At 44.9% G+C, this 23,330-nt stretch overlaps 1 protein-coding gene across 30 annotated transcripts in view; it reads right to left on the reverse strand.

Moving 5' to 3' along the window:
• MAP4 (microtubule associated protein 4) overlaps positions 1-23,330 on the reverse strand; it is a 2,534,981-nt gene that overhangs the window by 1,636,304 nt on the left and 875,347 nt on the right. For 27 of the 30 annotated variants that reach the window (XM_069645850.1, XM_069645857.1, XM_069645873.1 and 24 more), the window contains one exon: positions 11,242-11,340. The exons of the other annotated variants lie outside the window; for them this stretch is intronic. In XM_069645850.1, the coding sequence (XP_069501951.1) occupies positions 11,242-11,340 (99 nt within the window). The remainder of the gene's footprint in view (positions 1-11,241; positions 11,341-23,330) is intronic. 30 annotated transcript variants of the gene reach the window in all.

Below are 23,330 nucleotides of genomic sequence, written 5' to 3' on the forward strand. Positions count from 1 at the left end.
CGAGAACCCCTGCGCGTAGAGAGTAGTCAAGAGTCTGTCCGCTGAGGACCTGACCTGCTCCGGCGACGTCCCTCTGACAAGCCAGTCATCGAGGTAGGGATATACATGCAGGCCCTCCCCCTCCAGAGCAGGGCCGCCACGGCATTCATAAGCCTTGTGAACACCCTCTGAGCTGCGCTCAGATCGAAGGATAGCACTTTGTATTGTAAATGCACACCCACGACACAGGAAGGCCCGGTGAGGTTGAACAATGGGGACATGAAGATACGCATCTTTCAGATCCAGGGAGCACATTCAGTTGCCTCCACACAGCGTCTCGGCTACGATAGCTGGCCTCACCATTTTGAATTTCTGCAAAGGTAGGTATAGATAGATTGAGGAATGAAAGCTCTAGCACCACTCACAGGCCCACCTGGTTCTTCTTTTGAGTGGTGAGGATGCAGGAGTAAAAGCTCTGGCCCTATTGAGAGAAGGAGGGACCTCCTCTACCGCCTCATTCACCATGAGGGAACGAGTCTCTGCTAATAATGAGGGTGTTCGATCTGTGGGAGAGGGCGGGTGTGGGGGGTGAGGGGAAGCCGGAAGCCCATGGATTTTATCGAGATCACCCAAGGGTCCGGAATGCGTAAGCGCCAAGCTTGACTGTATAGGGCCAGCAGGCCCCGACTGGGTTGCTGTGTACCTGAAAACAGCCGTCATTGTTTCTTTAGGTCTGTGGCCAATGACTGGGAGGGGGACTGGAAGAACCCCTTATGTGCAGACTTATGCTGTTTCTGCCTATGCTGACTGAGACATGTCCGGCGGTCTTGTTCGTCGGTCCCGAAACCCCCAGAATCCTCTGAAGGATCACCCCTTGTCTGAGCGGGATTGGCTCTGGGGAGGCTTTTGCTGCTGGTTTGGTCAGAATGGCCTGTGATTTGTCTGTTTGCGAGCTGCTTTTCTTTTTGTCGAGATCTTCATCAGCAGTACAGTGGAAGATGTCGCCACCCTGGAAGAGCAAGTCTAGGATTCTATCCTGGACATCCAAGTTGAACCTGGCGGCCTTAAGCCAGGCTGTCCTCCTCATGTCTGTTGCCACACAGATCGCTCTACTAGCAGTATCTATGTGGGCCACAGTGGCCTCCATGATATCCCGCACCACTACATTTGCCTCAGCAAGATTAGCCTTGAAGGAGGCCTGGAATGTCAACAACAAAGTCTGCAATCTCTCTCCATAGCTGTTGATTGGAATCCGCTAGAATGGCATCAGCGTTGGCCTATCTGAGGTGCAGGCACGCATTATATCTTTTTTCCATCGGCCTCTAGCGTTTTCTCCTCTTTGCCCAGTAGTGCAGAAGAGGAAGTACCTGAAGAGGTAGACTGAGGTTTGGCATTCATAGATGCTGCCGCTATGACTGAGGACAATGGCTGTGGGTTTACTGACAAAAGTATGGTGTTGCCCTCCACCTGCCTGAACTTCGCATCCAGCCTTTTGTTGACTGGCTGAGTGGAGTGTGGTTTGAGCCAACCATCTACATCTTTCTGCGGCGGGATGCCGGACGTGGCCTCTGCTTTGATTTTGAGCACCAAGACCCCTCATTCAGGCTGCCCCTTCTTGGGCTGAGGGATGCCCAGACACTCAGCCAAGCCTGCTATCCTGTCATGGAAGGTTCTTGCTGAGGAAGTTGTGTCTTGCTCCTCTTCATCAGTGTCTTGTTGGTCCCCGACATTAGCCTGAACCCCTGGGTCTGTAGGGGGCGTCTGTCGATGCTGGGAGCGTTTGTCTCAGTGCTGAAACCGGAGTCACCACAGGCTGGGGAAGCAGAGGCAGCACAGTAGGCTGCGCAGACGCTGACTGAAGTGGCGGTGCGGGAGGCAGCATGTCCTGTATTGTGCTCTTCGAGATGTTACCCATTTGTGGGGACCACATGAGGGGCGCCAGTGGAAAATACATTGGTTGCCTGCCCCCCAAAACCCTGAGAGTACATGCCCTCATTGTACCGAGGTCCAGTGAAGGTTGGGTATGACATGGTCCAGGTGATCGGAATCATTGGAACCCGGTCTGCCCTGCGTGCGTGTTGGTGCCTCTGCGGATCACTGTAGGCGTGCTTCTGTTCTTGGAATGATTTCCCACCTTTGGGGGTCCGGCCTGATCGCCATTTTGTCTGTGCATGCCGCATCTTGTTGTGCTTTCCCCATGTGGGACAGTGTTAGATGCAGGCCTGAACACAGTCTGTATGTCTGTTCGCATCGGCTCTACCCCGTCTTGTAGCTCAGGCACCTGCCTGGTAGCCTGTTGGTCCTTGGCCACGGGACCGGTAGTGCTATGTGCATTGCGTGTAGGCACCCCCTCAGGCTTTTGCCCGGTAGGAGAGCTAAGCCTCATGGGGTGTGACCTGGTACCAGAGCCCTTGGGCCCCTCAGTGCTGGAACCGGTAGGGCCTATAGACCCCCTTGGCTGTTAAGCCGGTAGCTGCAGGAGTCTCAGTGCCTTTTATGCCAGTGCGAGGGTCGGACTGACCCTTCCCGCCAGCAGGCTTCCCCGGGAAGGTGTCGCCTCTGCAGGGTGCCTTAGAGAAGAGTATGCTTACCTTCTTGGTCTTTCTCCTTACTGTTAGGAAAGATTTCCATTTATGTGTAATTTTACCCTCCAGTTGTGTAACCCCCCCCCCCCCCCCCCAACTTGTTGCTGTTGTCTGACCAGCCTAGCCTAACCTTTGCCAGTGGAGCCCAGCCTTATGCTGTACTCAGCTGGGTTTTAGCTCACTTTCTTATGGGGAAACTGACATGCCCTTAAAGACAGTCAGTACTGAGAGACTGTTTCCCTTACTCTTTCACTTCATTGCTAGGTTTTAGCAACATGTTACCAGTGCACAAAGTACCTTACAGTACAGTGCGCTGGGGTTTCATTTTGAAGGCCCTAGACACCCTCAAAGGATTTTTTTGTACAGATGTGCCTTGTACAGAGCTGGTGGCAGCTGTTATTTTTCATATATTTTTAACACTTTCTTGCGGTCCATTCTGCGTTTACCGCGTTTGGCCATGGACAGTGGCTTGGCCCCGAAATGGCCATTCCACGAGGTCCTTTGTTTTGTCCTTTGGCCATCTTGTCCCTTTGCCTTCCGCATGTCGAGTAGACCCGGGAAAACCCTTATTTGGTCATGCAGATCCGTGCGCAAATAGAAGCTTTCGTGGGCTCCTGCATGCCTTGTGTGCGTGCCTCTAGGATGTGGGCTGGACCGTCTAGTTCCAATACACAATCTTGGGGCCAGGATATCTGGTGTGCTGGGAATGACTGGGACCACCGTGGTCCATGATTGGTCCATGGCTGGATGGCATATATGAGCAGATCTCTCATTGGGTCCTCTTCGTTTGGGCGTGAAGGAGATTCTGGATAAGAGAAGGGCCCAAACACCCATACCAGGTCAATCTATTGAGTTCACACCGAACTTGGGACAGGAGCCAAGTATCCTGAAACCAAGAAGCCAAGTTGAGGAACCGCCGGAAGGGTTGGCACCCTGAGCCTGCTGTTGTCCGGCAGGCCTCCCCTGTTTCTGATCAAACTAGGTCTACAAAAGGCGCTTCGACCAATTTGAATGGTGGGGAAAACTATTCACAGCACCTCCACCTTAACCTGAAAGCAAGCTTTCTCGGAAGCGCTCCTGGGCCAACCAGTGAACTGACCAGCTTGCGCAGGCCCTTTGCTCTGGAACCACTGCTGTCTCGAGTTGACACTTGAGACTTTGGAGATTATAAGCAGTAGATACAAGGCACTCTCCCGTCGAGTTTCGTACACCTAGGTGCCCTAGGTCTGGAATAAGGAGAGTACGCCTGAACCCAAGTGCACGCGGTCTGCGTGTCACCCAGACGTGGTGATGAACTTAGAGGGTGCGCTGCTGCTGTGCCCCCCTGTGCACTGATACGAGCGGCAGTGGATTCAAGCTGATCCCTTCACCAGGAGAGGAGAAATTGCCACTGTCCCGCCACAGAATCATACCTGGAACTCAGCTGCTAAAAGCGGTTTGGTTGGGAGTGCGCCTTGGTTCAGTGAGTACTTGCAACACTTAGCGGTGGCGCATCCATCCATTTTTACGCACGAGTGTCCCGCTGAGGGCCACTCTTCTTTATCGAGGTAGCCTGTGCTACCGAGCTACTCCCAACTCTTGGATCCTGTTCTGCCCTCTTGGGGAAACCCTCCTCAAATAGTGGGACCTTATTCTTCACGGCCTCACCTGCCTTCCTGAGCTGCTACAGCCCCTGCAAAAGACTCCCTTTTTGCCCAACCATACGATCGAGTGCATCTGAATCTGAAAATACTTTTGAGCTGAAGGCTACACTCTTCTTAGGGATTGGACTGGCTGTCAGATAGGGTGGATAAATTGAAGGACTGCCTAAAGTATATTCACACTGTTTGTTCCCTTTACTTACAGTTTGTGGACCCTCAATGTGTGCCATTCCTTTAGGCCATTGGTATCTGTATATATGTTTAATAGTAGTGTTGTGTTGGTTTAATTATTACTGCTGATCTTTGCTTGTGTTTGATTTAAAAGACCTTTAATAAAGGTGCGCATTGTGGGCTTTGTGTGTGTGCGCATTGTGGGCTTTGGATCATCCTCACCCCTCCTGAGAACTAGTCTTTACAGTCTCTAATGCTACCTTGATTGGTCTGGCTTGCCCAGAAAGTTACCCTGTTTCAAGAAACTAGGCGTGCCTTCTGAACCTCTGCCCACCAGGTCAGAGTTCAGAAATCCATCTTAACACTTACATATTCTTTGATGCTCTCCGGCAGAGTCCTGGAGAACAACTCTCTCCACCTCACAAGCTGGTATTTGAGGGACAGGGGCGTGAGAGCATCACACGCCAAGCAACTTTCCCATCTGTGGTCTTCGCCAAAGCACCAGAGGCAGACCCCGTGCGGATCTGATGTGAGGAAGGAACCATCGTATGACTGGCACCTGCTGAAGCCAGTCACGGCCGACATACTCCAGGGACAAACTAGGGCACCAGTGGACAGTGTTTCCAATTCGGAAAAAACTGAAAAAGTTAGATTAGGGAACAAGTGAATGGAATTACAAGGCTTGAGGCCTGACCCAGGAGCGCTGGTAAAATCGGTCTGTTCCCATCGATTCACAAAAGAGGACAGAGGTGGCACCAGTGTGCGGGGTTAACGGAGCTTGTGCTCCTGGGGCCCCGCCCCCACGTGCCTACAAATTTAAAGGTATCATGTTTTTTTCTGGTTAAAAAGGTTTCCGTTCCTGTCCCTTGCGAGGGACACCCATATAGGATGGAGGAAAGGGGACGGGACGTGGGAGTAAAAGCTTGAAGCCCACTTACTCTCCAGTCTGATGTAATCACTGTCAGTAAAATAGTCCTACGGGTTAACATTCTGAATGGACAACAATGTAAGGATTCAAAAGGTGCTCCCATTATGTACCTCAACAGCAAATTCAAGTCACAAACAGGTACAATAAATGGAACCGGTGGAAAGATATTTTGTTAATTCCTTTCAAAACTGAATATAGGGACTTTGAAATAGGAACCCTCATCCGTCGAACGCCTAAAAATGTAAAGCGCAGCCAAATAACCCTTTACTGTGGAAACCTGAAGCCCCGGATAGGCCAGATTGCAGCAAAAATTATACAGTACAAGTTTTGCATGTAAAATGATCCATACTCTTATCTCTGCACCAGCTGCAAAATGTATTCCAATGGCAGCAGTACAGAGATTTTGTTAGTGGCCTTCTGGCTGAAAGCAACACCTCCATTACATCTTCCGGAAGGTCCCAATCTTTGCATCTTATCCTCTCAGAAACCAGGCGTGAAGGTTCAGAGTACGAATTTCTGGATGAAGAAGGAGACCGCCCTCTTGCGAGAGTAAGTCCTCCCTGGTGAAGACGAATTAGAGGGCAGGTGGCCATCTCTAGAAGTTTCGGGTACCACGTTCTCCTGGCCCATTCAGGAGCAATCAGGATCATGAATTTTCAGAACTTCCTCAACCTCCTGATGACATGAGGAATGACGGACTGGTGGAAACACATACAGAAGTGGACATTCCCAGTCCACTACGAACGCGTCTCCTAGAGCTCCACTCTGAGGAAATTCCCTGGAGCAGAATAGGTTGCACTTCCTGTTGACACTGGATGCGAACAGATCCATCTGGTTCCCCAAAGGGCAAAGATCTCTAGAAGGAAGCCCACTAGTGGGAGCCCGTGCTCTGCCTGATCATAGCTTCTGCCGCTATGTTTTCTTCTCCGGCTAGGTGAACATCGAGTAGAGAGATTCCTTATTTTAGTGCCCAAAAGCAGAGCTGCATTGCTTCTTTGCACAGAGGTAGTGACCCTACACCCCCTCTCTTGTTGAGGTAGTACATAGCAACTGTATTGTCCGTCATTATCAGGACAGTCTCCCCCCCCCACCCAGAAGGCAAAAAAAGCCATCAGCGCTAGTATGACTGCTCTTAAAGGTTGATGTGAAGTTTGGACTCTGATGAGACCAATGACCGCTGATTGAAAGGTCATTCATGCAGGCTCCCCACCCTGTGAGGGAGGCATATATCACAATTGTCATCTCTAGCTTGCCATCTCATGGCAAAAAGGTTCTCCTTTCATCACGTTCTCCCTATTCTCCCTACAGGTCCATCACAGGACATCCTGTGTGAACTTGTTCGGGACCTGAAGAAAGTCTGTCATTCTGCCGGAGAACTGTGACCACTGGGATCTGAGGGCCCACTGAAGGGAACTCATCATCAAAAGGGCTTCTGGCACCAGTAAAAAGCAGGATGCCAGGAGGCCGAGCAACCTTAGAAAGTCAAAGGTCAGAAGAGACTGGGCCCTCCCAGAGGATGAATCCAGGACCGCTCCGCTATTTATTTTTTTACATGTCTAAACCCGAGAGCAACAGGGCGCTGTTATGGAAACCAGTTAAACAAAAAAAACATCAGAACAGAAGTGCGTAGCAGGATATGCTCCACGCGCGTAATGTCATTTAGGTAGATTACTTAACCATGTATCAGTGTCGTTTAGGCAAAGAGACAAGTTTTTAGGGCCTTGCGGAAGGTCCAGTATGATTCCTCTGCCTTTAAGGCAGGAGGTAGGGCATTCCAGTGGTGGGTTGCCACTGTGGGGAAGGTAGAGTCTCATCCTCTGACTTTTTGAAAAGCGGTGGAACAAGGCGGTGAGCTTGGATAGACCTTACCGGTCTAGTAGACTTGGTTCTCACAATTCTTTGAGACAGGTATTCCGGTGCAGCGTTTGAAAGCCTCCTTTCTTGCTACTGGGAAGTGCTCTCTTTTCGGGATGTAGAGCACTGCACATAGGGCATTGTTTTGGATTACCTGCATTTTGTTAATTTTCTGTTTTGAAGTCCCTGCAAAGAGGACGCTGCAGTAGTCGTCTAGCCCCAATGACTGCTCTGGCTATGGTGAGGGAGCTGGTCGGTGTAAGGAATTGTCTGGCTGCATTGTTTAATTTGGCTGTGTAGGCAGCGGAAGAGGCAATCACATTCACTTGTGGACACCCAAGATTTGTACGGAAGCTGAGATGGGATTTGAATACCATCTATCGTGAAGGCGGAGAATTGGGCATTGAGCTTCTTGAGCAAGGCCGGTGAACCCACCAGTAGCATTTCCGTCTTGTCATTAAGGCACAGGTGGTTCGTGGCCATCCAGGCTTGGATTGTTGAGTATATTTTGTTGATGCTGAGGGAGTCAATTTCATAAATGCCTGACAATGGAAGGAGGATTTGGGCGTCATCGGCATAGTTGGTGTAGGATATTCTGATGGAGTCCAGGAGGTCGAAAAGGGGTTTAGTGAAGATGCTGTAGAGGGAAGGGGGGACATGGGAACGCTGCGGGACACCACACAGAATGGGGGGCGATGGCCGTATCTGAAAAGACTCATGGATCTTCCTTCCAGGGAGGAGGCTATCCACATCGAGGCTTCAAGGGAGAAGTTGGCGGCAACCTTAAGATGGTGGCAGAGTTTTATGGTGCACCAGGTCAAAGGAGGCAGAGAGATCCAGGAGGAGTAGGAAGGCTGGCTTGCCTTTGTCTATGAAGCAAGCTGGTTTTTAAGGTCTGGTAATGCTGATTCCATACAGTGTCCTGGCCGGAGGACTGATTGGCGCATCCCTAGGATGTGGTTGGATTCTAGGAAGGATTGTATTTGATTGTAAGCTGCCCTATCCAAAATCTTTAGCAAGAACGGCACTGTTGTGATCGTGTGGTAATTATTAGGTGCTGATGGGTCAAGCAAGGTTTTTTTTTTTAGTAAGGGGAGAACTCGATTCTTTTAGGCTGGCCGGGACTAGGCTCAAGGAGACGGGGCATTGTTGAATCTAGTAATGAAAGGGACTAAAGCTTCCAAACAGTCTTTGACGATGTTAGCAGGGCAGATGTCCCGTTTACATTTAGAAGGTTTGAGCTTTCTAAGTATATTGGCAGTTTCTACTTCCAACACTTCTCTAAAGTGTAAGGAAGGTGTGATTTGGTGTATAGTAGAAGGGAGATGTGGGGAATGTGTGGTGATCAGGGCTTGTTTCCTTTCTATTTTCTGTTGTAGGTAGGTTATTTTGGATTGCATACCATTCTGGATATTTATGCACCATGTCTCATCTTTGCTGATAGTATTCGGGGGAGGGGCGGTGAGTGTACAGCGTTTCTAATTCTCTGAGGATTCTGAATAATTTCTTAGGAGTTCAAGCTGGCATTCGTTATTCTCGTATGGTAAGCTGTAGCTTTGGCTGCAATAATGGCCTGTTTATATTTTTTGGCAATCGTGTTGAAAGAAGCTTTCGTCTGTTCTGTTGGGGCCTTTTCCAAATGTTCCGCTTGTCTTTTCTCAAAAGCAAGGCTTGTAGGACAGGGGTAAACCAGGAGTTTATGTGACCAACTGGTTTGGCCCTCATGGGAGTTAATAGGGCCACCAAGTTTATTGCTTTGGTCGAGGTGTTCAAGTATATATCTGCTAGGGTCTTTGGGTCTGAGTTCCCTGGTAGGAGTGGTGCGAGATCAGGGGAGATTGAGTCTTTGGATATTTTTCAGGTGATTTTGCAATCTGGACTCCTCAGATGAATTCATCAGGCACGTTGGGCGTACCACACAAAGCCAAAAGGTGCATTTCTCCTCCTCCTCAAAAATAGACCCCATGGTCCTATAGAAATCAGCCTTAGGTAAAGATTTAAAAGACTTTGACAAGTCGACAGAATGTCTCCAAAGCGTCGAAGGAGTAAAAAATGCAGAGAGCGTTGACGGGAACACTGGCTTCGACAGGCCGGAGTCGAGGAGGAAGACTCATGTTTCAATTTGTGTCGAGACGAAGACTCCTTGCTAGGAAAGTCAGCCCGTTTGTCAGGGGAGGAGAGCAACAGAAATCTACCGCGACCGATGGTGGTGTTTCTTCGTCTTTTTGTACGATGAGGACAAATGATGGGATCTGGATCTCAAGTGCTTCAAATGTTTGGAGTGCTTTTTCACAGGGGAAACATCCCTGTAGTCGTCCAACAGCATCTTTTTTGATGGGGTAGCAGAAGGGATTTAGAAAGGGGCCTACAGGCCACGAGTTTCCCCTTCACCTTTACTGATAGGAACCACAGTCATCAACTCTGTGCTCCACACCCAGACACCACAGACAGATCTGGCGTGGGTTTGTAAGACATTTTAGCACCACAATCGGAGCACTGTTTGAAACCAGGCTTTGTTGTAGACATTTTCGATGAACCTCAAATATTTGAAAATACACAATGAAAAATCGACGAGGCGATGAACTGTCAGAAGCGTGCTGAGCATGCCGAAAAACAGAACTGAGGTAACCGGCACCACAGGACCTACTTATTACTAGTCCCAACATCACGGCCGAGGACATGACGGAGGCCGTGGAAGGCCACGACTTGACGAGACACAGCGCCAGATACAATGAAAAGTTTGCAAAGCTGCAAGCAGACTTACTATTATATATCAAAGATGAGAAATATGTGGAGGACACAATCCATTCGCAAACAGATCTTTCACGGATGGCATTATCAGACAAACTGACATTACTAGGGTTGATCTCATTCAAGAGGCCATCGGACATAAGAGCCTTGGATATAGGAGGCAGATTATACTCTCCAGATGGGTAATCTTCAGAATAGCTAGAAGAACTAAGACACACATCCAGGAGGTGGTTTATCCCCATGTGTCCCCCCCCCAATCACCCTAAGCTGTGCTTTGTCAGATGCTTAAAGGTGTATGAAGAAGCCAGGAGTACTATCCGAACAGACCACAGAGGCCAGCTAACACTAGCAATCGGGAAAGCTTATAAACATGTGTCCTCACTCACATTAGCTTGGTGGGTACAGTGGAAGCTAGCACAAGCAGGGATCAAAATTAGTTGATTTGGTGCACACTCAGCAAGAGGAGCTATGGCTTCTAAAGCTTGAGTTAAAATAAAGAAAAAGGAGCATAATGCTTCCCTCCGTGTCTTTAATAGAATCAAGACTTTCCAGCAAGGTATCTTGAAAAATCTTCATTGTCAAAGGAATTTTGCATGGAATACAGAATATTATCCCAGATTCAGCCTTGAGGCTCGTCCACCTCTTCGTGTTACATTTTTACTCAGCCTGGAGATAAACAATGCAAGTGTACTGCAGAGAAGAAATCATATTGGTTCTAATCTTCAAGTCTATATTCATTTGCACAAAGTGGCCCATTACTGGTATTTCTTAGGGTTCTATGTGAAATGGACAACTGTAATTTTGAAAAATTGCTGAAAATTATCTTTGATGACCTTTTAACTACCGAATACTTTTTTTCTAACATGGCAGGAAGTGTCTAGGGACCCCATACTTTCACCCTAACCATAAACTCATCCTCCTATTTTCTGATCAGTGTCATATATTTCTTCTTTTTAAAACTATTTTTTCTTCTCCTTATTCTATTTATGTGTGATTGTGTGAGGAATTCTTAAAAGAAAGATTCGTTTTTTTCCTCATTGCGATTGAAGTCAGTAATCTCACAGTCTGCATAATTAGTGTGGAGGGTTGGATGTTATACCCTCAGCTAGTCTTAGTGCAACCAATGGTTCAGTGAGTCAAATCAAGACAAATGCCCCGAGGTTGCAAACTTTCAACAGGCAATGGAAATACATTATTACTAGAGGGCAAAAAAAAGGTCATGATCATTATCTTTCTCATTAATCAGAACACAGTGCCCATAATGCACCAAGAATGTGGTGTCAGCAAGGGTTTCAAATCGAAATCTAATTATGACTGTATATATTTTATTTACCTGCCTTCTTGTCTGAAATGTCTTCAAAGTCACATGCTGCTTCTGGATGGCGATCAACTCTGAGCCAGTCATCCTCATATGCTGCATTGTTTGTAGGTGCTAAGGAGCAGCAAACAGGGAATGTTAAAATACATCTGTTGTATGAAACTATTTGCTGTTCAAAAAGGCACCAGCAAATTATAAATAAATATATGGAGCTGTTGCTCAGAACCTGAATATTTGCAGATTGGAGTCTCATGTCCATTTCTAATCTTTTGCAAATTTTAAGAAAATTAATTGCATATATTTTCACAGACACCAACATTTTAGTTTTAATCTTTTTATTAGAAGGTATACAGAACAATCAGAAATAAGATGACAGGTGCATGATCATTTGGGAGTTATTCTAAAGCATCAGTCAACCATTCCCAACCTCTTCACTGTATCCCCCCCCCCACACTTAATCTTATTAGGATAGCTGCTGTGATCAGAGTAAGGCAACAATCTTGTTTAAGGAAAAGATTGTTCTACATTTAGTTGCATCAACTCCAGAGCATGCATGTCAAGTAACAATATATCTGTAGGTTGGTGCACACTTGGCTAGGCGTACACCACCGCCCTGAGGGACGTTTCTAGGGTCGATGCAGAAAACATGGGAAGGTATACACAGTGTGCCTAACCGATGCCACCTGGAGATCAGACGCTGTCCATGCCTGGCTGTCGTTCAACCCTGACCTGTGCAGATATAGCCTCCAATTTGATGCATTATATTGTGATGAATCCTACAGTGTCCTCACTAAAACCCTACCTAAAGTCTCCTCTCAGGTGACCAGGGAAAGGCAGATGCTTCCTGATCCTGACCCTTGGGACAGTTAGCTGGGAGGATCAGCTGGGAGGAGAAGGGCGTGGGGTGACAGGAGGACTTTGTGGTATGAGACGTGTTATTTGTCTTCCTCAAGGAAGGGAGTATCATTAATACCGGTGCACGTAATGGCACGTTGCCACAGAGAACTATTATTCCCTGAAATTAATTGTCACATTATGAATGAAGACAATAATATGAATGAAGACAAAACGTAAAAAGGCTCCAAAACTTTTAAAAACAGGAAACCCTTTAAGTCCCAGGGAAATGGTGCAGAGAAGTCTTTAAAGGCCACCAATTTAAATTCAGAAACGTCTCAATACACTGTTAAACCAAATTTATTCTTTAACCCTCATGATACTCTTTTAAAGAATCTACATAGGGGAAGAAAAGACCTTTGTAAAGAAAATATCTTTATGCAAAGTGATTTTCATGTAATTTAGTTACATTTATTTTCTGCATTTATTTCAGCACACAAATCCCTGCAGCATCTAGGCGCTAGTTACAGAAAGTGCAAGGTACATTGGAGAAGTGCAAGAATATGCCTATGGTTACAGGCGTAAGATTGTGTGTCTACACCAACTGGCGAGACCTCACCACATGTTACAGGGGGCTACATTAGGCATCATAAAAGTCACATAGGTACGATGACAAACTGGCAAAGCACACCTCAAGGAGTGAGGGGCAGCATCAGCCAGGCTGCTACTCAGTAATGGGTCCGCAGGTAAGTGAGAGATAAGCAGGGAGCATGGATGTGAAGGTCTCACCGCATAGGGGGCACTCTAAGGCACAGAAACAAAAATGGCTGCACAGGTGTGAAAGCACCTAGATTCGATTTTCAAAACAAGGCATTTAGGGCATGCATAACATGGTGGTGGTGATGATGATGATGATGATGATGGTGGTGGACAGAGGGTAAAGAGTCAGCAGCAGCAAGAGCAGGGTTAGTGTCTGAGAATGGAGGATGGAGCATTGTTTCTCGAGGCTCTTTACCAAGGCGAGTAGAGGTTCTATAGGTCTAACAGAATTGAGAGTCCTTGATAGTTTATGGAGTGGTGCTCCATCACGCTCTGACAGGATCAGACAGGGCCTTTGTGTTGGGGGCCGGCTTGCGTCTGCCGGTTCCCCATAGGACTGGAGGAATACACTGGAAGCAAAGCAGGAGCAAGCTACACGGCCGTCATGGCAATGCTCTCGGGAGGTGTGGTGTGGCCATCTTCGTGTAGGAAGGTACGATGTGAAAAGAACGAATGAAACAGGAACGCATCATGTGCTTTTTGATTTGGTGGTGCAGAAATGCCTAGAAGGAGCCTGGCAGTCGTCTGCCAGGGGGAGGGGGCTCAAATACCCAACAAATTCAGAGCACAGGTCAAGTACAGTGGCTTGCCTCTGAAAAAGGGCTCAGTGCTCTGCAGGCCATCCCACATCCGATGTTGCTGAAGATTGCAGGAACAGGGCAGCCAGAGACCACCCAACAGTGAAAGGAGAGGAGAGACTTAAAGACCTCAAGTCACAGAATCTCCACAGTACAGGGACGAAGAAGAGAGCTGCAGAGGCACAAAGGTGTGCAATGCAGCCCATTAATGTTAATGACCCACACCTGAGGGTACCTATGAGGCACAAAAGGCCCCCTCAGGCACAGGCCATTAGAAAGGGATCAAGACGGTGGAAGAAGAAACATTTGCAGCAGGAGGAGGGCAATAGTAGTAGTGGGTGGAGGAGTTCTGTACTCTCCAAAAAGCTGCATAGGAAGAAATCGTGCTGGAGCCAGGATGGCAGTAGCAAGGGAAGTCCATGTCGGTCCTGAACGGGTCGCTGGGGCTCAAGATTCCGTCGGCCGAGGTCACGCAGTGGAAAGCGCACCTTACTTTCACTCTTTCGCCTTGAGAAGCGTTTGCGGGTGGCAGGCGAGCACGTGAACGCTGGGAAAGTTTTGAGCGCTTTATTTGTAGAGGTCGCATAGCGTAAATTGCAGCACCTTTTTGCTTCTCTCCACGTGAATCGTTTGCAGCGAAAGATGCGAGCGGCAGAAAGCCGTACCAGAGAGATTGCAGAGGAGATGGAAACAGAGAGGCAACCGGACGTGCACACCAGACCCAGTGAGTTCACTGTAGAACTGAGACCTCCGTAGTGCCCGTTAAGACATTTTTTATTTGCATTTGGTTTATACCAAACCTTTACAAAAATTATAAAAATTTGATTCATTAAAAACAGATGGTATACATTTAAATAAAAGAGGCATCTGACAAATGTGCCTTGATGTAGAGGTATTACACATAGACCCACATGATATCTAATCCAAAGTAATGTACATATAATCATCAAGCAGCACTTCATTGCTACTGTACGGTTTGTGACAATTGTTTACATCATATAATGCAAAAGTTATCATTAATCCAGGGAACATATACAGTGGTAAGATCTCTTATGCTCAGTTACATTTGGATTCAATTTCATATTAATGACAGTCAGAAAACAAGTAAGGGCAATAACCAATGACAGATGTTCTCCCCACATACATCTCAGCCAGAGAAAGTTTCTTGAATAATCAGTATGGACGACATTCTCTATACTAAACAGGTTCATCCTTTCATATTCAAAGTAAGGACAGGAGGCGAGTTTCCATTTCATTTTTGTTAGAGCAGAATCCACATATGATGTTACTAACCACTTTCACCTTTAAGTCCCAATATTTTGTTCGCTCTTTAGTTCTGAAATGATAAAATTTGAACCCCATATACAGTCCTAGTGCTTTGTTACAAAGAAACCGTTGCAAATATACACAACGCTCTGATCTTTTACGTGCAACGCATGCGTATTTCTGATGTAAGCTAAAATTACCCAGTGCATTAATTGTTAAAGACCAGTCATAGGTGTAAAGTTTCTTTTTCACACTATGGTCGTACAGTTAATTCATGTTCTTCTGTGCCAATCTTGAACAATAGAGTTTGCATTCTTGTTTGAAATTTAGCTACAGATGGGGGAGGGGTATTTAACATTCCGTTCAGATCTTCGTATAAAGAATTACTCAGAGGATCAAGAAATTTGGAATAATTAAGTGATGACCGCCAAAAGGTATTTAGATAATGAGCTTATTCCCAATTCGTGCCTTATGATCGTATTGGGCAATGAGTTGGAAAAGCCTAAAGTCTCTTTCCATATTCATCCTTGAATGCAATTTAAAAATTCGCTCATATCCAAGGCCTACAGAAGAGTTGATTCAACTTTTGACTTGTAGAATTCAATGGTTGTTAAATAGGAGAATTTGCAAAATGTGTTCTACAAATATTTTATCTGAGAGAGTAGTGGCCCGAGTTTAGATGTTAACGAGTCCCTCTATTATAGAAGAAGTATTGCACACATTGTATCCAAGGTAACGCAGTTCAGAAACACTTTGAATCCATCACCTCCCAAAGAGCATGTCATGGTTTTTATTCTTTTGTGGCCCGCAAATACAACAATTTTAGATTTCGCTGCATTTGCTTGTAAATTGTGTTTTTGTGCATAAACCATAAAGAGCTGTAGTTTGGTTTGTAGCCCATGTAGCGTTCTGTCAAAGAATATTAAGTCATCTGCGAACGCCATCCAATTTAGGCGCAGTTTACCTAATCTTACAGGGATGGTTCAATGGTCTTGCCATATCTCATCTAAATCACTGAAGTAGAGATTAAACAAGGTGGATACTAGATTACATCCTTGTTTTACACAAATATATACATGGATATAGCAGCTGTTAATGAACCCTCCTGGTTGATACATACTCGATAAGTGGTATTCTGATGTACAATGATATAAGCAAGATTAGATTGGTCGATACAACATATTTAACCAATGTTTGCCATAAAATGGCTCGAATAACTGTCAAATGCTGAGGTCATGTCCAGTGAGGCCATAAATATGGGTCCAAATTGGCTGTTTTTAACAGTTTCAAGCAAGTGAGCCAATATGATTGCATTTAATGCAGTGCCCATCCTTTTCCGAAAGCCTATCTGAAATTGCAATAGCATGGCAGATTTGTTTTAATAGTGTTCTCAAGTTCTTTAAGAATTAGGATGGGGAAAATTTTGCATGAGGCATCAGTTAGAGCAATTGGTCTGTAATTAGAGGCGTTCAAAGGATAACTTTTTTATATATTAGTACAATAAGAGTTGCATCCAAGATTTTGAAACAGTTGTTTTTAAAGATGGGTAGGTAAAATGGTAAAGGCCTGCCAATCTGCGCTACCCCAATTGAGGTGTAGGTCTGAAGTTTGTTTTTACAACCAGTTAGTCCAATACCAGTGTAAAGTGGGTTATAATGTGATTATTTATTCACAAAAGAATACACTACACGCCAACACGTGTTTCAGCCCTCTCTGGGCCGTCCTCAGGGCGTATTAATATCAATATAGTGCATAACTGAAAATGGTAAATCTGCCATAAATCAGTCTCAGTAGAAATCGTTTGTAGGAATTGGATGGTACCAATGAAAATGAAACTGGATTGGAAATCCGTGCCAATAATACTTTGCTGAAAGGGTTAGCGTCTGTAAATTACAAGCGGCATCTTCATCGCCTGAATGCGTTCCTGCACGTAAGTAGGGAGGTAAGGGCACCGGTGCCGGTAATCCCTTACCTCCCTACTACGAGTTCCCTTTGCGGGTCCTTCCTTAACGCCTGGTTTTTGCAGGCGTTAAGGACGGGACCTGCAAAGGGACTCTAGAGCTAATAACGGTACCACAATTTGCGGTACTGTTATTAGCGCCTTCCCAATTCCCATTGAGCCCTATGGGGCTCAAATGGGAATGGGGAATGGCCCTGGTGAATGGGGTATTACCGGTCCCTCGGACCTTGGAATGGACCGGTAATTGCTCCATTCACCAGGGCGGAGTCGGAAGGGTTTTGGAGGCAGCCATGGAGCTAATAGCTCCATGGCTGCCTCCAACCTCGTAATGAGGCCCAATGTCTTTAGTGTCCCATGAACACACGCCAAGAGTGGATTCCCAAATAGTAAGTAATTGTGTGCGTAGGTTACGGGCATTTGATATTTGTGTGTGTAATATTGAACACAGGCCTCATCAGTGATTGAGGAATCCATTGACGTGGTGTTTTTGCCAATTGCATTCCTCATAGATGCACAAAAGGATTCTTTGTCGCGATTACATAGGTATTTAATCATTCATTTTCTGGTTATCTACAATATGCATATCAATTTTTAATGATTTGAATAGTTCTTATGAGTCTGAGTGATCTGCTTTTTAATCTGTAGATATTGCGCAACAGGGAGATTGCGGGCTAATAGTTCTCTAATTTTTTTATTTTTTGTTCGTTTGGATTCTGCAACCTCTAAGATGTAGGTATGTTTACACAACTAAACTCAACACACCTTCTTAAACATTGTGTGATAGTATCATTGAGATGGTTTTCTGCTTTTAAAACGCTTGTCGCATAAGTGCCAACTCCAGTTATTTGCAGCTCTCTCCTCAGTAGCATAATAAACCGATCGCACAACTTGCTATTCCATCTGAGCGACAGCCCAGATCGCTCAAACTCTAGGATGGCAAGAGTGGATTTTTTCTCATGAATCAAGGAGGTGTGATGAAGATTAAATTCGGATGATCATATGATCTCCTAAACAAGGATTAGATATCGTTGCCTTTTCACATCTAGTTACTATCAATCTGCGTTTTGCAGCTTCCTCTATGCCAAGTAAATGACCCTGTTTCTTTACTAAAGTCTATTAATGTCCCATTCTGATAGGAATGTATCCCAGGTCTGACCCTTGTTATTGGTAGTTGATTATAGTTCTTTGATCTTTGAAAACCTGTTAAGCTTGGCCCCCTCATCATAATTGCAATTAAAGTCACCACCAATAATAACAATATGGTTGGGGTTAGACTGAAGGGCCTTCTCAAGTATACTTGTGATTTTTCCAAGAATACCAGATATTTCAATCTTATTGGGGTTCCAATAGAGACATATCATCAGAAAAGCGTATATCTGTGCATCCTCCAATTTAAGTTCAATGGCCAGTATCTCCTCAGATGAAGATATCAACTTTGCTCTAGCTTTAAGGCTATTATCTATAGCAAACCTCCTTGGTCCTTAAGAATACCGAAGTGACATTAAAAGTTGATTACACATGTATAACTCATACAAAGCTGATTGAAAATGGATGCATTGGCAAGAGAACAACTTAGAACTCTGAGCTGAAGACTGTAATTATAAAACATTGGGTTACAGTAAAAAAGGGGGCAGCATGTTAAAAGATTGTAAACCATTACCAAAGCCAATAAAGACTTATAAAACAAAAGACACAGCCAGTGTTGCCCAAGCCAAAATAAGACAATTGAGCCTTTATGGGTGTAGTAAACTATGTTGCCCATATGTAAAAAGATACTGAGACGTGGTTTAAACAAACATTGGCAAAGCCAAAGAAGTGTGAAGGAGAATAATAACGTGTCAGCATTTGGTAAATGGTGCAGAGGTGAAACGAGAGTGGCAGGGAGGTTGCCCTTCTGATAAGAGGTTCAGGAGGAGGAGAGTATTGCCTGTCTTGCGTGTATCAAACACATAGGCGTCATGAATAGCCCCAGTGTGATTCTGGTTTCCCTTGAAGAAATTCTTCAATCGTATTTTTGTGAGGCAGAAGACATTATTAAAATCTTTAAGTTAGCCCTTACCACAGAAATACTTGAAGCTAGTAATTTGGCCTGGCAAGGGAGTATACCATTGTACCAATTGGTCCTGTTTGGGCAGGAGAGTACACCCAATCAGAGAGCTGCAGTAGTCAGTCTTGACTGGCAAGAGAGCATACCAGGTCCAATAACCTTTGTAATAATTGGTTCTGTTCTGGTATGGGAGTACACCAGAAGTAAGAGTGGTAGAAGCTGTACACCTTTCATGGAAATGAACCAGGTGAATGTTGTTGCAATTATTGTGGTGGGGGTAAAAACATGACGAAAACATTTGAAGAATCATTTGTGTTTTGGTGAAGTAGTACTGAAACTAGAAGTGGTGCCAGAATATCCTGACAAAGATACTTGTTTTGAAATCAATTAAGCTTTGAAGTATTCTTTGTTGTTGATATTCACAACGAAAAACTGTTTAAAGGTCTTTATTTGAAATCGACATTGTTAATGACAAGAATCCGTCTCAAGACTTTGACTCCAAGTAGTAAGGAAGAAGTTGTGACAAACAATTGCGACTCGCCTGTGGAATCCAAATTGGAACTTTTGTGATATCAACATGAAACTTTGAGACAGGATTTCATTATCCTTTTTGAACAATCAAACAAGAGTTTGCTTCAATCTGAGGAAGCGGCATTCGCACAGGTTATCAGAAGAAGCATCTATTACAATGTGAAGTCAACGGTTATATTTGTTGCTGTAGAACTGCTGTATATTTTCTTATTGATTTGTTGTACATTCAAGTGTGAGGGACAGACACCTCCTGTGAGAGTGTTTCCTTAAGTTTACTTTAGGCAGGGAAATCCTTTTCAGGGTTTGGATAGTGAGGTGTTTGTCCAACCTTTAGAGGTAATAAAATGGCATCTTTTGAAAAGTCTTCACAAAGTTGTCTGCCTCACATTTCTGACTCCTCACAATATGTATGGATCAAATATGTCCCTGAGTTTATCAGATTGTGGGGGCCTCATCTGTTGTCTATACCCATTCCTTTCCAGGGCACATGTCTTCAACAATAGTTTCCCACACCTTTTGGGCCGGAGGGGCCTCAGTTTTCCATTTAATCAGTATAGCATTTTCGGGCTACACACAACCCAACATGGATACATTTCCTCACTAGGGCATCATCATGCCATTCTTCCACACCAAGACCAAACAGCATCTGCATAGGTGAGTATGCAGTACCCTGAATGTGAGATATATACAAAAGGACCATTGTCCAGACGGCTTGATCTACAGTATCTGTCCCATTGTGTCCATCAGCCCACAGTTCCTCCAGCAGGTGGTTGACCGTAATAGTTTCATGCTATACAATTTGGTCGGGGTAAAGTAGGCACGATGTATGATTTTGTATTGGATTTCCCCATTCTTTAGATTGTATGTAAACTATTTAAGGAGAGAAAAGGAGGTATAGTGTCCCCTGTGTCAGCTGCTATCCCCAGGTCTTCGGTCCACATTCCAGCGAGAGTTCCATTCCTGTCCAAATTCAGAATAAAGTCTATAACATGTTTTGATTTTCAGGAAGTCGGCAGAATCTAGAACTTACTCTGATTCATAGGCTGAAGGGTCCCTATTGCGTGTAACGTGTGTACTGTGTGCATTTACTATTGACAGAGTTCTGTGTTGCAACCACTCATTCGTCAAACCAAATACTTCACACACCTCCTGGAATGGCACTGGCGCGGATTACTCAAATCCATAATCCGTACATTGTGCGTCTCTTTGCTTAAGGTGCAACCAATCTTTCGCACAGTATCAAAGAAGTACTCCAATGCTAAACCAAGGTGGAGCACACCTTGTGTCCATTCCCGTTCTTCTGAGCATTCAATGCCATTGTCTAAGTGTTGGCCCAATGATAGGATGTTTCTTAAAACATGATTATCAGACTTATTTTATAAAAACATTTTTTGTAAAATTGATCAGTTAGATGTACGACCATTAGAACTTTCTAAGCACTTGAATAATTCATGATGTACTTTAACTAAAATTCATACACCGGATACTCTGGACACAAAACACAATAACCTTAGGTGCAAAACCAAGAGGTGCATCCACTATATATGCTATTCTTTCAGTTTATATTATGAATTGTTTTTTCCTTTTAACTACACTAGTCTTCAGACTAGTGTATGATTGATGCTGTTCTTCTGTCTATGACACCAGTATATGTTTTCTTTTGCAGTCCAGCAATGTGTTGTACATGCAGATGTTTAATAAGGAAACTTCATTTTTTGTCCTAATGCAATTGCGCATATTTTATGAAACAGCCCCTTCTGTGTGTGTGTGTGTGTGTGTGTGTGTGTGTTTTTTTCTCCTTGACAATTTAATGGGCAACTAACTTTGGGATATATTCCTTGAGTTAAAGTAGGAAGGTTCCCCAATACAACTAAAATGGTTTGCTCCCCTTGAGGAAACACTTGGTTTGAGCCAACTAGTAGCAGTACTACCCTTTTTGTGTTTTGCTTACTCTTTATACCCGAGTCTGCTACTTCTCACCACGGGCATTTCGAAAATATTTTTTGATCTTAATAGTTCTTGGCAGCATAGGGGAGGGGCCTCTTATATCTCCTGTGGGGTGAAAGGTTGCATCACAACAAGTTCCATCGCCCGCCAGCTTGTGTTACCTTCACCATTTAGCCATCTCTTGGCCCAGCATATTTGTGCAGCAAGATAATATGTATGCCAGGACGGTAGTGCTAATCCACCATCAGATCCACCATCAGATTTGGCAGTTTATAGGATGTTCATATTAAGGCGTGCTTTCTTGTTGCGCCACATGAATTTCCCTAAATGTCTATCAAAATCTGTAAACATAGAAGTCGTTGTGGGTGCCGAGATCATATATGCTAAATATATTAATTTGAGCATAGAGTTAATCTTTGGCGCATTAATCCTGATAGTGGGAGTATATTCCATCTAAGCATACTATTCAATTCTTGCCAAGATGGAAAGGTAATTTAATTCACCGTACCCCAGGTACTTGACAGTTCGCAGTTTATGTTTAAGAAGCCCCCCTCCCCCACCTTGGGTCCCATGGAACATCAGTCTGTAATGGCATCCCCTTTGACCTATCCCAGTTAACAGAGAGGGCCATATTCCTGCTAAATCATATATTTCTGAGGGAGGTAATAGTAGCACCCACCAACATACAATAAAAGATCATCGGCATATAAGGAGACCCGGTGTTCCTAGTATTAATACCAATGGTCGAAGTGGGCAGGAACGGTTGGGAGCGGTGCTCCTATACTTTTTTTTATTACATTTTACTGTTCCTATACTTTTATTTTAAAAAGAAACCGTTCCGGAATGGTTTAGTTTGGAAATGAAAGTGTAGGAAGCAGTTGAAACGTGCTCTTTCAGTGCACTGCACATTTCCTTAAACAGGTGCATGTGTTTGGGGGTTTGTATTGTGCGTGGGAGGGGCCTGGTAATGGGGTTTGTGGGGAGCAGCGGCAGGCCAGTAGGGAACATAGTTCCACTACTTCTTTTCGTACACTTCGACCACTGAGTAATACCCTTTAGTCTGTTGTCCATAGTTTTGAAGCTAAGGGTTCTATTGCCAGAGTATATAGGACAGGCGACAGCGGGCATCCTTGGCGTGTCCCCTTATATGGGGGAAACATCTCAGAGGTATGGCCGTTTGTGATCACAACTGCAACTGGGTCGCTGTAGAGCAATTTTACCATTTTGGCAAAATGTCCATCAATGCCGAATTTATGAAGAACAGCAAACATAGTCCCATCTCATCTTGTTGAATGCTTGCTCCGCATCAAGAGAAAGCACTACATTACCCCTGTCAGCGCTACCAGAGATGATATGCAATAGAAATCTCATATTATCAGAGAAAAGGCGGTTCAAAATGACCCCCGTTTGGTCCCGATAGACAAGTGTAGGCAACAGACACTCCAGAAGCCCGGCTAGGCATTTTGCTAAGATCTTGGCATCCAAATTGCTAAGCGAGATCGGTCCGTATGAGCTACAGTCATTCAGGTCCCTCCCATGTTTATAAAAGACCACAATGTTGGCCATCATCATGGATCTGGGAGGCTAGCCCTATTCACTGCTTCGATGAAAATCACCAATGTCAGTGCTAGCGACTCGATCATGGATTTATAGAGGCCTATGGGCAGGCCATCTGGCCCAGCCGACTTTCCTGTGGCAAGTCCTGTAATAGCCTTGGTCCCTTCTGCCGCTGTAATTGTACCATTTAGCGTCACTTGCTGTTGGGGCAATGGTGGAAACTCTCACTTGGTGTAGGACACAGTGAACACGATACATATCCCTATACAGTGGAGCAGCGTACAGTTATTCATAGTATACGGCAAAGCATAGATTGATGCTTTCGTCTCCTATCAGTGTCCCCCTCCACCGCCCAAGTATTTTGTATTGCTTCTATGATTTGAGCCCATTGAGCGCTAGAGCCATAATTTGTAGTGGCTTATACTCTTCTGAAAAAAAGAGTCTGGGACAATTTGGAAAAAGATTTCTGCGCACATGTTGTGTAAATAGGTTTAATTTCTGATGAGTTTAAAGTTCCTTGCACATGAAGCAAGATCTCTAGTTCTCTGGTGTACACTTTTGGCGG

This window comes from Ambystoma mexicanum, chromosome 2p (assembly GCF_040938575.1).
Source record: "Ambystoma mexicanum isolate Mex_15411 chromosome 2p, UKY_AmexF1_1, whole genome shotgun sequence".
In the NCBI taxonomy this organism is placed as follows: Eukaryota; Metazoa; Chordata; class Amphibia; order Caudata; family Ambystomatidae; genus Ambystoma; species Ambystoma mexicanum.